The sequence below is a fragment of the Cetorhinus maximus genome, chromosome 20 (assembly GCF_964194155.1).
Source record: "Cetorhinus maximus chromosome 20, sCetMax3.hap1.1, whole genome shotgun sequence".
NCBI lineage: Eukaryota > Metazoa > Chordata > Chondrichthyes > Lamniformes > Cetorhinidae > Cetorhinus > Cetorhinus maximus.
In genome coordinates, this window is record NC_135898.1 from 75,959,520 (window position 1) to 75,973,285 (window position 13,766).

Here is a 13,766-nt window from a genome sequence, read left to right on the forward strand (position 1 = left end):
ACCGCGATCACCACCTCCCAAGCCAGATTGGCGATGTTGCTGCTCATCCTGCAGCCAGAGTGGGGGTAGAGGACATCACGGCGGGTCTCCACGGGTCTCCAAAAGGTACTTGAGGGACACGTCACTGAGCCTGGGGGCTGCAGTCTTTTTGTCTTTTGAGGCCATGTCTTCTGTGCAGCTTGAAGCACTGGGAGGTGTGCGCATGGCAGCACTTTAAATATAGCGCCCAGCGTGATGAAGTGAGGGCGTGGCGGGCGAATGTGAGGCAGCCTGATATGGCATGTTTCCCCGGGAATGCATAATTAATACGGCGAGTTTTGGACGATACGGCGTGAGTTGCGGCCGGCGGGTAAAACGTCGTTTTTCCGACCCACTACCGCACTTAGTGCAAATCTGGGACGATTCCACCCAAAGAGCTGCCAACCAATCAAATGGCCAGCAGCTGCCCTGTCCCAGCAGCGCCACTGGGGGCGCAGGTGGGGAGTTCACACCTTGCGGGGACCTCCGATGGGTACACGGTGCCTGACCACGAGGCATCCCCACCCCAGGCCATCCACCAGGCCGACAGCTCTTGCCGGAAGGCCTGGAGACCCTCTCCTGCCATAGGCTACATTATGGAAGATCCGCCCCCCCTCCCTCCCCACACACACCCCTTCTACCTGAGGAAACTCTGGTGCAGAAGAAAGGGGGCAGTGAAACTGGGTTTCAGCCAAGAGTCCATCTGCCGCCTGACCCATGGGAGAAAGTTTTCACCCTGATAAGGGGCACAAGATGGTAAGAAGCAGGCGGATAATTTTGTGCTGCCGATCATCAGAGGCTGACTGGATTTTCCCAGGCTAGCTTTGAGGCCTACCTGGGCCACGAGCTGCCCTGGGCAGGGGCTTCCCTTCCAATGGTGGCCCGGTAGCTGTGGCAATTTTTTAATTCAAGAGTTTGGAAGTTGCTAAGGTGGCACCTCAAGATGGAGACTCTCTCTCTCTCTCTCTCTCTCTCTTTCTCTCTCCCTTACTTCAACAGCGGGATGCAGCTCCTTCAGAGGCAGAGTGCCTTCAATTGGCCCCCGTCAGCTTCGAGAACCCACCTGTTGACCTTATTTGAATAGCGAGCGCGTCCTCTCGCCACTAATTGGCCAATCCAGGGAAAATCGCTGCTGGGTGACAGTTCCTGACACACCGGCAGTTTGCATTTGACCCCCTCACCAGGGCTCCGGCCTTAAAGTCCAGAGTCCTGCCCCCACCCCGTGTTATCATAGTGATAATACATAAAAGATCACCAGGTGACAGGAGGAAGTGCAAACATAATCAGCATGAGCTTTCCTGGAATACTGCCTTAATAACACGCCCACAATTGTCAGACCAAATGTCACTTCACCTGTGATCACACATAAAAACAAGGAAGTTTCAGGCACAGCCTCAGCTGTAACTGTGGATGTCATACAGCTTTCAGCTTTAACTCAGTGAAACTTTCCAAAAGTCTTGATCTTACTCAGGTTTTTTTTTGAACCAATACTGAAAGAATGCCCTGGGAGACGATTTACTAAAATCTATTTTCAAACTTCCTTTTTCTACTGGCTTTCCACAAGAGGTTATATCTGTCAGCCTACGCACAGAGCCAGAGGCTACAAAGTGTTGCAGACAAGTGCAGAAATACTCGTTCACAGCCAGGTGTAAAGTAGATCAGCAGCATGAAAGGTGTCAGGTATGCATTATTTCTGAATTTTTGTGAGTAAATTGATAGAAATTTGTGAAGCAAAGTGTTAAATACTGCATAGTCTGTTTCAGCCTTTTACTATGATAGTAAATATTCTAAATGGAAGACGCAAAATTTTTGCCTAATTGCTGAATTTGGACCACTTTGATCTTAAATGTCAGTCCTTCAAACGAAGGAGCGTAGGATTGCGACGGTCAGATCTAACTATACTTATACATATGCATAAGATATAGTTATATTCATACATATTCATAGAATCGAACTATACCTATACATATGCAAAAGATTGAGCTATACTTATACATAACCTTAGCCATTGTTCTACTCAGAGCTTTTCTGGCTTCTGATGGGAAATGGGATTAAAAAGTGGGAGATAGTGGGGAGAAGAAGTTCAATTTCAGGATAAATGAGGGATTGGAGGATCCCAAATCCTGAAATCCAGTGCTACTGTGAACCGCTGATTTGTATTTTTCCAAATATTAATTCATGAAACTTCTGCCTTTAAAGCTGTATTCTAGTAATACAGGAGGTGTGGCTGCCTTGATTTCCTCTTTGAATTATTAAGGAACAAGATTTAATCTATTGTTCATTGAAGCATCAATGGAAAACAAATTTCACCCCTTTATCCTCCCCTCCTTCAAGCACTCTAGTTTGATGGCGATAGGGAGCTCTTGACAGGCTAGAAGCAAAGGTTGTGCTGCACCATTTGGATACCTTAGCAGGACATTTTTTTTATTCGTTCACGGGATGTGAGCTTCGCTGGCTAGGCCAGCATTTATTGCCTATCCCTAGTTGACCTTGAGAAGGTGGTGGTGAGCTGCCTTCTTGAACCGCTGCCAGTCCATGTGGTGTAGGTATACCCACAGTGCTGTTAGGGAGGGAGTTCCAGGATTTTGACCCAGCGACAGTGAAGGAATGGCAATATATTTCCAAGTCAGGATGGCTTGTGACTTGAAGGGGAACTTCCAGGTGGTGGTGTTCCCATCTATCTGCTGCCCTTGTCCTTCTAGATGGTAGTGGTCGTGAGTTTGGAAGGTGCTGTCGAAGGAGCCTTGGTGAATTCTTGCAGTGCATCTTGTAGATGCTAAAAGTCCTGAAGAAGGGTCATACGGACTCGAGACATTAACTCCGTTTTTCTCTCTCAGATGCTGTTAGACCTGCTGATTTTTTTCCAGCATTTTCTGTTTTGTATGCCTACATAAGCAGTGTAATATTTCCAGTTTCTGCTGTGTGTAGGTTAAATATAATAAGGGACGTTAATAATGTGTTGAGCAGGTATTAATGCATTAAATAAAGGTTAATTAAGTTAATTTACTAAAATTATTACATTCTGATAGCATTAATACTGGGAAGGTATTTAAGTAATAGGAGAAAGTATGCAGCCATCAGTGGAAAGGAACATTGGATACAATGGAGTGACTTTAAGGGCCTGAACAGACACTAGTGTAAATATACCAGTACTTGCAAATTGTTTTAGGGGAATTATAGCTAATTTGACAATGTGACAATCACGATTATGAAGTTGTTTCCCATGGTTGTACGAGGTTGTTTTAGTTCTGGGAGGAACAATAAACTGACACTTGTTATCTGGAGAGCTTGTATGGCTATTGTACTTTCCTACAAAACATAGCATGTATGTTGCAATTTAAAACGAAACGTCAACTGTGTTCCTCTCCGCAGATGCTGTCAGACCTGCTGAGTTTTTCCAGGTATTTTTGTTTTTGCTCTAGATTTCCAGCATCCGCAGTATTTTGCTTTTATCTTATGTATGTTGCAATTAGTAGTCAGTGTGAGCATTCAGCATATCAAAGGCATATTCTGCAGCTCTGATTACCAGGGGGACCTCAGGGGTGCCCAGCTCACAGCCAAATACACCGGAGTTATCTGCAGTTGAAGGGAGTTACTGTGGCTAAAAACAACACCAGGGCCTGAATCTTCTGGTCAGCGTGCGGGGGTGGACCCTGCTCGCCGACACTTAAAATAACACGTGGTGATGTCGGGCGTGCGTCCCAATGTCACCGCGCATCTTTCCGATCTTCAGTTCAGCGGGCGCGCACCGGAGTCGGCTGGGCACCCGTCGAACTGTCAAAGACCTGTTGAGGCCATTTAAATACCAATTGAAATCATCAACTAAGCTGCCTGTCCAACCTTAAGGTTGGCGGGGGGGCAGGTGAAGAGCCCAGGCAGCCTTTGCATTTTTCATGGAACCTCATCCACGGGCGAGATGAGGTTTCATGAAGGGCTTATAAGTTCAATAAAAATTTTTATTAAAATTCATTGACATGTCTGAGCTTATGTGACACTGTCACATGAGGGGACATGTCTGAATAATTTTTAAAACTTTTTTAGTGCCTCAGGGAGATTTCTGCGCTCTTCCGCGCGCATGTGTGAAAGATTTCAGGCCCCGACTCTCCCTCCTCACCCCGACCGCACAGGGAGCGCTGAGCGCTTCCAGGTGTGCATCGCATTGGGCGGGCCTGAATTGCCCCGCCTATGTAAAATGGTGGTGCGCAGCCGATCGCGGGCAGCCCGCACAATGGGGAGAAAATTCTCCCCCTGTTCTCTGCAGGAGGACAAGATCAGGCCAGGCCTTTGAAAAGAAAATGCATGGAACTGGGAGTTCTGTGCCACAAAGCTAAGCAATATTTTACACTGTCAAGGCCCAGGAGGGTTTGTGAAAACTGCTGATCAGATCAGTCCAGTTCTGTACTTCAGAAAACAAGTCGACACATATTGGGGCTTGTTCCTTTCAGCTGATGCTGTGGGTCCATATTTGCAAAGCTGCTGAATGGCAGATGTTTGTTATTTTAGCAAGAAACACCAGGTTCACCTTTGCAACCGCCCCTACCACGAAACAGTGAAGCCATTGAGGTTAATGTTTCTTTGTGCGTTATTGAAGGTTTTATTGCAGTTAAATTTCTGGATGTTTAGAGAAAAAGCACAGTTCTTGCAAAGTTACAGAACAAAAACTGTGCCTTCGAGCATAAAAGTGGTTTATATTTTGACAGAAAAAAAACTGGTAATATTTTGGATAAAGAGATTTAAAGGTCATAAATATACAGAAAAATGTGCAGTGGTATAAGGATGAAGGTTGAGTCTGCTGAGTACAAATAAAAGCAGAAAATGAAGAGACCACAGGCGAGTGTTAAGAAGCGGCCAGCAAAACAACTCGGGTAAGGGTTGAAAAATTATCAGCGGTTGATATAATTCACTCCCAACAATTAGTACAGGAAAAAGAGATCCGTCCAAAGATTGAAGGCTAGGGTGGATGGTATTGGTAGGCACTGACGATTCTACCATTCTGAAAAGCCTGCCATAATCTACTTAATTGACCAACATTGCTAAAAGAAAATCAGCCAACAAGACAACTGAATGCAACGAATGTATGGAGCAATTGTCGTTTTTAAAAATATAATGGTAACTAAAATCATGTTCTGGATTTCATTTATGGTGTGTGATCATGTAACAGAATGCAACGAAATGTGGCTGATGATTCTGTGATAATGTGTGGTTTAATTCTGACACTGATTACCCACTGTGGTAACACGAGTACTGGAACACGTTTTTAAACTTCAAGTTAAGTGGAATCTGGCTAACCTGCTTTTGTTGTTCTAACATTTTAGGCAGAATTCTAAATAAATGTGGTAAATTTCACTGTAATTCACAAGCATTGTCTTTTTTCTGTATGAAAATGAAAGGACTAAGTGCTCCATATTCCACCTCGTTCCCTATGCATTCAGAGCATACACTGCCTTGATGGCAGAGTGCACATATGAAAACACCAATGTGAGGTAGCAGGTAGAATATGCTGCACAGCCTCTCCATCCCGCACTTGCAACATTTGAGTTTTGTCCGATTAAAGGCTCTTTATTTCCTGCTTCTGCGTTCCAGATCCCTCATTGTCAAAATCTGAAACAAAACGTCTTAGCTTCTGTTCAGGAGTAGTTTAGAGTAGTCAGTTAATAATAGCTTCAAACATCACATTCTTTAGTCTGGTTTGTCATGGTTTTGTGCATTCTGTTTCAGGTTGCCCATAAGTCTTAGGTGCCACAAGCAGAAGTTGAATCTCTAGAAAATATCATACTCGCCCTGCTCAAAATAAGCACGTAGAAAAAGCTAAGCAAATCCCTTTGGGTTGTATTCAATGTTCCCTCTCAGCTACAGTCACCCGGATTATAAGCAGGGGACAAGCATGCCTCACACAAGCAAGGTTCCCTTTAAGCTACACATCTGCGCTCCCAATTGTAAAGGAAACATGCAGTGCGCCCAAACAGGCCGCTTACAGCAAAAAGAAATTAGAAGAAACATTGGTTATATCATAACATCACTAACCAACTCTGTTCTGCTTAGATAGGGATATGAATAAGTTGCCAAAAACATGAGTATTAGAATTTGAATGGCTATGGCATATATGTAACTATGCAGAGAGCCAAGCCATGTAATATACTGCCTACATCAAAAGTAAAGTGCCTGCACAGTTGCGTTTTTACCAATTGTTTCCAATGGTATTACTGTGTAAAATGAAGCATAATGAAAGGACTAAGTGCTCCATATTCCAACTCGTCCATATGCTTTCAAAGCATACGCTGTCGTGATAGCGGAGTGCACATGTGAAAATACCAGTGTGAGGTAGCAGATAGAATTCGTGATATGGAGGCTCGTGACCATTGCATAAGATACTTGTCATTTAATCTAAGGAATACAATGCCAAATTTGGCTAAGGTCACTGAATGCCCTTGTAAAGAACAGCTGCAGTGTGTTTACAGAACAAGATAGACAAGCAGATCCAGTCATGCCAGTTAGGCATTGTTAAACAAGCGTCATCACCAATTGTAACCAAGGGAATCCAGGCATCACATGGTATTAAAGACCTAACTACTTAACAGTTGCAGGACCAATGGAGCGTCAAGAATCTTTTTCCGCTTCTCAGTGCCAAGAAATCAAGATAGTATCAGCAGCCTGGAACAGAAAGCTGTTCCCTCCTAACTCGGTTGAACTTCGTCTGCTGCCTTAAAAACTAGCCATTTGTTTAATTTGATTGTTAACACTGCTCCCACAACTAGTTGGGCTTTGCTGATTCTGACTGAGAACTTAAAATGCCCATTTTTCTTTATTCATTCATGGATGTGGGCGTCACTGGTAAGGCCAACATTTATTGCCCATCCTTATTTGCCCGTGAGAAGGTGGTGGTGAGCCCACTTGAATCACTGAAATCTGTGTGCTGAACGTCATAGCAGTTTTGGTGCAATCGAATGGTGAGCTGAGGCATTTTGCAGGGGGCAGTTAATAGTCAACCAACTCCAGGTCTGGGGCAGCATTTTCCCCCCCATCGGGGCGGATGTGCGGAAGCGGGCGCGGGCGGGCGGGTTCCTGATCAGCGCTCCCGGTCCGGGGCGTGCCATCATTTTATGTGGGCGGGCCAATTAAGGCCTGCCCAGCGTGACGTCTGCCCATAAGCGCTGTGCACTCCCTGTGCGGGCGGGGAGGGGAGAGGAGTGGGGGGAATTTCCCTGAGCCGGGAGTGAGCTCTTTCGTGCATGCGCGCGGAACAGTGCATTCATCTCCCTGAGGCTCAAGTGTGAAAACGTTATTAAAGGCAGAAAAAAACATTCCTGACATGTCCCTTCATGTAACTCTGGTGCATAAGCTGGAACATGTCCATTTTATTTAAAAAATTTTCCAAACATTTTAAATCTCTCATGAAACTTCATCCCGCCCCTGGATGAGGTTTCATGCTTTTTCGGAAGGCCGCCTGGACCCTTCGCCTGCCCGCCAACCATAAGAGTGGACGGGCAGGCCCATTAATTAGATGAATTACTTTTTTTAAAGGCCTTAAGTGACGGCTGACAGTTTGGCCGCTGACAGTTCGGCGGGCGCGCAGCCGACTGCCGGACTGAGAATCTAAACGACGCGCGGTGACGTCGGGACACGCCCGAAGTCACCGCGCTTCATTTTACGCATCGGCGCACGGGCCCCGCCCCCGCTCGCCCACCGGATATTGCTGCCCCTGGAGTTTCCTATATTGCCAGACTCTATAAAGAAGGCAGATTTCCTTCCTAAAGGATATTAATGAATCATCTGGCAGTTTTATGGTCACCATGATTAATTAAGTAAATCTGGAATAATAAACTGAATTTAAATTTTCCAGCTGTCATTATGGGACTTGACCTCATGCACCCCCTGGATCGGTAGTCCAGGCCTCTGGATTACTTGTCCAGCAACACATCCACTCCAAAACTATCCAAATATGCAAAAATATTCAAACGAACACGAGAATTTATTTCTAACATGAAAGTGACACAGCTCTTGGCATTAGTGAACTACAAACCCACTTTGTAGATCAGCTGTATTTGACTGACATTTTGAAAGGTAGGCCTTAGGACTCACCCAGAGTCTTTCATGTTACTTCCCAGCTTCATTATAATTTTATCTGCTGTTACATGCAAAAATATTCTGACACAGAATCAACACAGATATCACCCCCCCACCCCCCGCCAGATTAGAGCATGTTCTAATAATGCATTTTTGATTTACATCAGTTTTAAGATAAGGCAACATTTCCAAGTAGCCCCGCCGGCTATGACCTCTATTTTTGACGAGCGTGATTACTGCCTGTGCACCAGTAAGCATGGTTGGTCAGGCATTACCCTGCATGATTCTGATCTCACTACACTATCCAGGGTCATGGCTAGGTCAACTTATTTAAATGGCATCTTGAGAGAGTGGGTATTGTGGCACGGCTAAGGTGCTCTTTAGTCCGCCTCTACAATTTTAGCCTGCGCCCAAGTCGCTTCCTTGGTGTTGGTGTTGCTGATGAGAGGCCCAAACCTGATCCCTTAGGTGGCCACCAGTTCTGCCACTCCACCCTTTCTGATATCAGGGCCATTTTTGAGATTGAGAAAATTTGCACCCACCCAGGCCCCTATGCAGAACGGCTGTGGATAAGATTTTGAGCGAAGACCAAACACATCCTTGTCCCAGGGTGACCAGCTTGTGGCTGGAAAAAAATAAGGGGCAATTCACCCTGAGTGTGTTGGTGAGGACGGGCGGGGGTGAGGGTGAGGGTGCGGGGCAAACCTGTGAGAGACGTGCGGGGGGGGGGGTGGTGTGGGAGGAGGCGCCTAACCCGCCTGCCGCCTGGACACATGCTGGACAACCCTGGACATCAGCTGTGAACCTGCTGCACCCGACGCACACGCAGGGGAAAAAAAGACCTGCCAGCAGTCTAGGGGCAGGATTTGACCCATGTCGGGTGGGCCCTGTGGGGGCGGACAGGGGTGGTCGGGACGGCGATCATGGGCCGGAAGGCGATCTCACGCTGGCGGGCCAAACAAGTCCTGCCCAGCGTGAAACCCGAGCGGCAGCGCTGAGCGGGCGATGGGGGAAGGAGGGCGAGCGCAAACCTCACACACGTGCGCGGGTGCGTGCTTCATAACCTGGCACAGAGCTGCCTATATAAAAAAAATAAAGAAATTAAAAATGTAATGAAACACGTCCCCTCGCGTGACTCTGTCACACGAGCTGGGACTCGTTAATAATTAAGATTTAAAATGTTTATTTTACTTTTATTGGCTTTAGGAAACTTCATGCCGCCCGCGGATGAGGTTTCCTAAAAAGTGCAAAGGCCGCTTGGCCTTTTTGCCTGCCCGCCAACTGTAATTCGAGTCAATTGATAATTTAACAGCTTAAGCCTTAACAGGTTTTAATTGTCATTTTACACTGGGGCGGGTCGCCGAGCTAAAAATTTTGCCTTCGGAATCTGGGACAAAACGCATCCCAAGAAGGCTTGACCTGAGACGCAGGGCTAAAGCCGAATTATGGGATGGTCCTGGAAAATCCGGTATAGTTGATTGCCCTGTTAGGCCCTATCAGACACCCCAGCTGCACTCAGTATCTTGGGGCTCGACTTCCACCCTAATAGCTTCATTGCAGCCAAATCATTTTGGTCCCGGTGGTTTGATGTTTCACACCTTCCTGTAACTAATCATGCAAGTTTCTGCATCTGGTTAACATTTGGTTAGTCATTACTTGTTACTTATTTGTGTGTTTTGCATTTAATTAATACATAAATGACATTAAATATATTAAATGAATACATAAAAATAGGTTTCTAATTGAAAAATTACAGGTCAGGGACATAACCCACTCTTATTACATGCTTTCTTATGAGAAAGTTATTTTCATTTAGTACATTTTTGTTCAGCGTGTCATTCTTCAGGAACATGTGCTAAATGATGGATAACTGTATTTGAGATGAATCATAGCCTGGGTTTTGCGATCAGAGGTGAAGTAACAGCCCTCGCTGCTGACTCCAAAGAAAGATCTTGTGATCCTGATGACATGAGTTTCATCTTTCCTGATATTAATCTCATTCTGGCGCAAACTACAGGGGATCAAGTAGGTGAAGCAGCCAATCACTTTGAAGAGTTCTTACAGAACCAGAAAGTAAAAAGCACTGATTATCATTCACTTTATAATCCTTTTCCAGAGACTGAAATAAAGATTGAAACATATACATATAGAATTAAGGTAGAAGCTGAAAAACATAAACATACTTTTAAAAAATTATCTTCACAATCTGTGGATTTTGATTTTTAGTCATAAGAGAAATTTGTTATTTCACAAATATAAAATTAAGCTGCGCCTTGGTATGCCATTAAAAACCTAGTTGCACCTCATTCAACGAGGTATAGCTTTTTCAAGGGTTTGAACAGTGAAACTGACAGTAGAAAGCAGAAGTTCATCTCCCATCATGTGATTTCTTAAGATTCCCATCTGTGAGGATTCAGCAGCCCCACCCTATGGGGGAATTGGGGAAATCAGTGATAGCAGCTTCAGGGTTCCATGTTTAGCTGCACATCAATGGACACCAAGGATTGGATCCTCGGCCTCCACTGGGGCCGGGATTGGACACAGGCAGAAGCTAAGTGTAGCTCCGTCGGCCGACTTGTTGGCTGCCGCTTCCATCGTGCCTCCGGGCCATTTTTGCTGAGGCAGGATCAGGGGGAGGCAGGACTACCTTCCCACACGCAGCAGGTAGCCAACACAGTTCAAGAAGAGCCACAAGCCCAATTAAAAGAGGCTGACTGGGACATCCAGGCTTCCACGGACAGCCAGGGATCAATTTAGGTGCCTGGAGGTGACCAACCCCCCCGGGCAGGCCTATAGCACCTCCCTGTCTGCCTGGCTGCAGGAGTAGAGGTGTTTTCCCACCACCCCCAGTTCCCCCTGCAACTGTGGTGGTCTGGCTGCAAAAGCCATTTTTAAATTTAGTTTTCAATAAATTTGAGAGAGAGAGCACTTTGCCCTCTCCTTTACTTTCTTCCTATTGCAGCCTGCTGTTCCTTTCAAGCTGGAAGGCCTCTGATTGGCTCTGCAGCTTCGAGAGCCCACCCATCACCCTTAATTGGACAGAGAACCTGTCCCTAGGCCAACTAAGAGGGCACCCCTCATGAAAATCAGAATGACTGACTCTATCTCCATCGGGACAGCAGCTAGGGAAAATCCTGCTCCAGAATTTGCTGTCATCTTCACGGAGTAATGCTGACAAACATTGCTGTCATTACAATCGCAAAACCTGGGCCATTCTGATTTCCGTGGAACAGCCTATTTTGCGTAAATGACAACTCTGCAGCGTCCCCTTATTCATTATCCTGGAACTGTTATCTGGCTCATGCACCCATTTCCAGGCTATACACAATCATTTCTGTGTGTCACAAAACGTAAATACTGCTTCATAGGTGGTGTGCACCAGTGTTCCCCCAGCAAGAAAACTATGCATGGACAAACCTTTGTGTAGGATAAAATAACAAATGCTCTTGAACATATTGGAGATTTGTTTTTGTGTTAAAAATATCCTTATGAACTTAGTTTTTATACTAAAATCTAAAACTTTGTCTCCATCTATCAAAAGTGAAAATGTAATCATAGTTACTAAAACGAGGCTTCCTGTAAGGAGGACAATTGTGTGAGGAAGTAAGTGTGTGCAGATGACTCTCACCTGGTCTGGGTCGGGTTACTCAGCATCCTCAGGGAATTTCCCGCCTCCAAGAGCCGCCAGCCAATCAGAAGCTGGAAGCTGTCCAGTGCCCAACTCGCAGCGCCACAGAAAGCAGTGGCCACTGCCAGTAATGCAAGAGGCCTAAGGCTGCAGGATCATGGCTGAAGCCTGGAGTGAAGGTAAATGAGGCAGACTCGCCAGGGCCAGTCTGACGAGGAGAGGAGGGCGATTACTTCTCAGGGCAGCTAGGGGTTTCACCCAGGAGCTGCCCATACCTCCAGCAGGTATCTCCATTGGGCATGGGGGCCAAGTAAAAGGGACCCCCACCATCTCCATCACCGATGGCCGCAGGCATAACCACCAGAGTTTTCCCGATGGATTTCCCTCACGGTGTGGTCCACTCCCCCCTGGTTGAATTCCAGCAGCGACAAGATGGCATTCTTAAGTTGCTCTTAATTGGTTTCCAGGTAGGAAGGACGTCCTTAAGCCTTCCCACCCCGGGCTTAACACGGGGGAATTCTGAAAGGCGAGGTAGTCTTCACCCAACACTTTCCCGCCTGATTAAATAGTTCCCGCTACCCCCCACCATCACCTAATAATATTCAGCCCCTGGTGTTTAAAATGCTGAAATGATTCAACATTCAAAGAAGGATAAATGGAAAATATCTCCTTTGGTGGCAGAAATCAGAATAAAGCAGCATAATTTTAAAAATTACAGCCAGACCATTTAGGGTTGATGTCAGGAAGCATTTTTTTATACAAAATGTAGTAGAAATTTGGAATCCCACGAGAATGTGGATACTGGGTCAATTGTAGTTTTCAAGACTGAAATCAATAGATTTTTGTTTGTGGAGTGGTCAGGGAATATGGAATGATACCAGATAAATGGGGTTGAGGTACAGATCAGCCCTGATCTAACAAATTGAAAGGCGGAGCAGACTCAGAGGGGCTGAATATCCCACTCCTGTTCCTAAATAGCCAACACATATAAATTTGTCGTGTTTACCATGTAAACAGTATTAAGTAGGATTTAGCTCTTTATTGTTGGTGAGAAATTTTTCACTCAAATGCTATTCACTACAACATAAAAGTTGGTAAAGTTCTGAGATTTTTATATCAGGTTGTTTTTCCGATGGTTATAATGATTACATTCAGGTTTGATAGACTATGTTAACCTTTGCATGCTTTGTTTCCTCTTCTGTCATTTTCAGGCTGTAGCGTGCTTTGCATCTAGTGCTCAGAATTAGAACAAAGCAGTCCCTTGAAAGTCCCCAAACAACTTTACACCGCAAAAGCTGACAAAAGATTTGGTCACATTAAATGTGTTTTTTGCTTTTGCTTTTTATCTATATGATGCTAGCACATTGCGTAAACAGCCATAGAGTGGTGCTACATGAACTCAAATTGTTTTCGCCATCACAAGCTTTTAGTTCAAACGTGGTCCTTTCTCCTGGACAGTTCATTGGAGAGAGAGGGGAGGACTAGTGACGGCAAGAGAAAATAAGGAACAAACTAATTTATCTGTTTTAACTGCCATTGTTTGTGGCAATAATGCTTGACATTGTATTGGTTTGCATAGGTGTTTTGTTTTTAATTCTTCATTAGGGACTAGTAAGAAATCTTAATTTTGAAATGATATAACAATCGCTATTCTCAATCCAATTGTATTTTGAAAGATCTTATTTTAATTTGTTTCCAAAATGTATTTCCTTTATTTTCACATATCTCCTCCCAAGCACAGCGAAAGGTTACTGGGTGAGCCTGCTCCTAACTCTCTAACAATATTATTAAACTGCTATTCCAGATTAAAGTTGTCTAGTTAGAGGCTCCTTCTGTTTATCCCTTCTCCTCTTTTTCCTTTCCCTCAGCATATGTGCAGTGCCAACACAATCCAATAGCAGTAAGACATAACAGTGAAGAACCCTCCGCCCTTCCCTGTACTTTATCTGAAAATTGGTGCCATGTATAAATATGCAGAAGTTACAAAAAAGTTAGCTTTGCTAACTGATTTTATCCTCCACACAGGATATTGAGGCCAACCCAAGTGTCTTTACTG

General features: G+C 45.0%; 1 protein-coding gene across 2 annotated transcripts in view; it reads left to right on the forward strand.

The window, feature by feature from the left end:
• Nucleotides 1–13,766, forward strand: part of blnk (B cell linker) — a 226,762-nt gene that overhangs the window by 67,898 nt on the left and 145,098 nt on the right. The window contains exon 1 of one of the 2 annotated variants that reach the window (XM_078564924.1): nucleotides 1,412–1,698. The exons of the other annotated variant lie outside the window; for it this stretch is intronic. Within the exon in view, the coding sequence (XP_078421050.1) occupies nucleotides 1,685–1,698 (14 nt within the window). The 5' untranslated portion in view covers nucleotides 1,412–1,684. Of the gene's footprint in view, nucleotides 1–1,411; nucleotides 1,699–13,766 lie in introns of those variants that run through there. 2 annotated transcript variants of the gene reach the window in all.